Raw genomic sequence first — 2,829 nt, forward strand, 5'->3', positions numbered from 1 at the left:
GGAGAGAGACCTCAGGGGACATCAAACTTGGCACCACCTTGAACTTGGACATTTAGCCTCCAAAACTGTGAGAAAATAAATATCTTGATTTGCTCACCCAGTGGGTGGTATGATGTTATGGCAGCCCCAGCAGGCAGGCACAATCCTCAAGGACTCTGTCCCCAGGGCAACCGGCCCCAGCATCCAGGAATTTCTTCTCAGTTTGCATAAAACAGAAAATGTGCTCCTACAAGGACAGGGTTTGGTGTCTGAATTGAGAGGACAAGGACACATACTCAAGAGAAAGTTCACTGGTTTGGGTTTCAGACATCCGTTTTAGGGAAGCAGCTGTGTTGGCAGAAGGTGGGGGCTGAACAAGGAAAGTGCATCAGTGTGGGGACAGCAGGTTTTTGTCTCACTTCCCCACGGGCCTGGAGCACTGTGTCAGCACTTTGAATAGGGTCAGCAGACGTGCAGTAATAATCAGCCTCGTCCTCGGCCTGGAGCCCAGTGATGGTCAAGGAGCCTGTGTTGCCAGACGTGGAGCCAGAAAATCGACCAGAAACCCCTGAGGGTTGATTGCTATAAGCGGAGATGAGGAGTTTAGGGGCTTTTCCTGGAAACTGTTGGTACCAGTTCACACCAACAATACGTATGTTGTTGGCACTTCCAGCGCAGGAGATGGTGACCGTCTGGCCCAGGCCCCCAGACACTGAGGGCGGCTGAGTCAGCTCAGACTGGGCCCAGGAACCTGGAAGGGGAGAGACAAAGAGAGCATGATGCTGGGGTCTAGAGACCAGAGGAGAATCCAAGACCCACGTGTGCTCCCTGGACCACTTCCTCTGTTCCCTCATCTAGTCACCTGTGCAGTAGATGAGGAGGGTGAGGAGAAGACGGCACCAGGCCATGGTGGAGGTCATCACCGACCCTGCCTTCTGTGGATCCACAGCTGAGCAGATCTCCTCTAATCCCTTCCTTCCCCTTTTCATCCTCTGAGAGAGGGAGGGCCCATCCATGCAAATCAGACCAGCAGCTCTCTGACACTTCACTGACCCTGGGTCAAGTCCCTCTGCCTGAGGATGTCAGGTGGGTTGGACGGGGAGGTGGTCTCTGGGGCCATGCCAGGAGACGGGAGGTCACAGTTTGGAGTCCTGAGCAGAGGGCACAGGCTTGTCCACATACTGGTCCCAGCTCTAATCATGGCCGACTCTCAGAAGCAGGTGACGACCACCCCCTGGTGTCCAGGCCCAGACACAGCATATGTGACATGGTGAGCAGATCTCATCAGAGTTCCTGCCTTCCCACTGCTCTGTCCACCATCCCCTTCCTTCGGGACAGGACAGGTGTCCCCTGTGTGGCCTCCGATCCCCTGAGGACACACTGTGCTCTCCTCTGGCTCTGCATAGTGAGTCTGTCCACAGCGCTCTTGGCTATTATTGACGGGGCAGGACTGACGTGGTGACTCTTGTACAACCACACAGATGAGGATCAGGGCCACAGAGCGATGGGTCCACATTGACACATGGCCAGTTCTGTGCAGGAGGCCGATTTCTTCCCCCTTCCCTGCTTCCTCTCTGGTCTGAGAGTTTTCCTTTCCCAGAAGCTCCCTCAGCACTGAGGACACAGGGACACCTTTTCTCCAGGTCGTGGGTAGAAGCCCACATCCCTCGTGTGCATTCCTACAGGGTTCCACACTGAAAATCTTTGTTCAGCTGTCACTCTTGCCACCTCACATCACATACTGGGGACGATGGAGGTTGGCTTCACCCCTGGGGAGACCCCTGCAAGGAAGCACCTGTTGAGACAACACACATGTCCTTGCTCAAGTGGGGACTCTGCCACACCAGAAGGGACGCAGCTGCTGAGTCTCCCTCAGGAAGTACAGGGCCCAGTCCCCAGTCCCAGGTTCCTTTTAGTGAATGGTCCCCACTGAGGCCCTGTGTAGGGACCACAGGGCAGTCCCACAGCGCCCCCTCCTGGCTGAAAGGCACACACCCCACTGTGTCCCACAACCCTGAGAGCCCAGCGGGTTTCCTCACTTCTGTTTATTCACACATCATTGAGCTGAATCTTGGATAATGATCCTCTAGTGTTGCCCGTGATCAATGTAGCATTTTTCAGTCTCCAAACAAGCCCTAGTCCATAGGATTTGGAGGCATTTACCTCAATTAAATGGTAAATTGCCAGTTCTTTGCAGAAGATACTCCAGACCTCATGTCCCTCTTCTGGCCTACAATTGAGAATATGTCTATCTCGTGAATGTTTGAAAACTCCTGTGCGTTAAAGCAATGGATTCCAGCTACTGTCCGTTAAATTGAGTATTATGTTAATCTTCTATATTTTTAGGTAATATCCTTGGCTTACTACCTTAAGAAGAAAAGACAATACAATGAATTTATATTTGATGAAGTCGTGTTTAACAAGTGTCATTTTTTGTTTTTCTTTTTTTGTTTTTTCATGGGTTATCCTGACAGTGTCTTGTCTACACTTTTTTATAGAAACCCTAGATCCTGAATATTTTCTCCTTTTATGTTTACAGCTTTATGTTTACAGTTATTTCTATAATCCTTTTAGTGATTTTTTAATATATATAAAATGAGTTTTATGTATGATTCATTTCTCTCTCAGGATATCCAATTGTTCTGTGGCCATTTCTCCTAAAGTCCATCCTTTCTCCTCGGAAAGGCTTCTTCACTTTGTAAAAAAAAAATTGTTTATCCTTAGTTCTGTGGGCCCATTTCTGGGTTGTATGTTCTGTTATCTTGGCCAATGGGTCTATCCTCTATCCATACCACTCTGACTTGCAAGGACAGGAACTGAATTACACTTTTATACAATTTGGGAAGAACT

The 2,829-nt window shown here is 49.7% G+C and overlaps 1 gene segment (V, D, J or C); it reads right to left on the bottom strand.

The window, feature by feature from the left end:
* Positions 1-302: 302 nt before the first annotated feature.
* LOC125149380 (immunoglobulin lambda variable 1-40-like) lies at positions 303-951 on the bottom strand. The segment is given in 2 exon segments: positions 303-730; positions 842-951. Coding segments are annotated over 2 exon segments (486 nt in total).
* Between the last annotated feature and the right edge of the window lie 1,878 nt (positions 952-2,829).

This window comes from Prionailurus viverrinus, chromosome D3, assembly GCF_022837055.1.
Source record: "Prionailurus viverrinus isolate Anna chromosome D3, UM_Priviv_1.0, whole genome shotgun sequence".
Classification (NCBI taxonomy): Eukaryota; Metazoa; Chordata; class Mammalia; order Carnivora; family Felidae; genus Prionailurus; species Prionailurus viverrinus.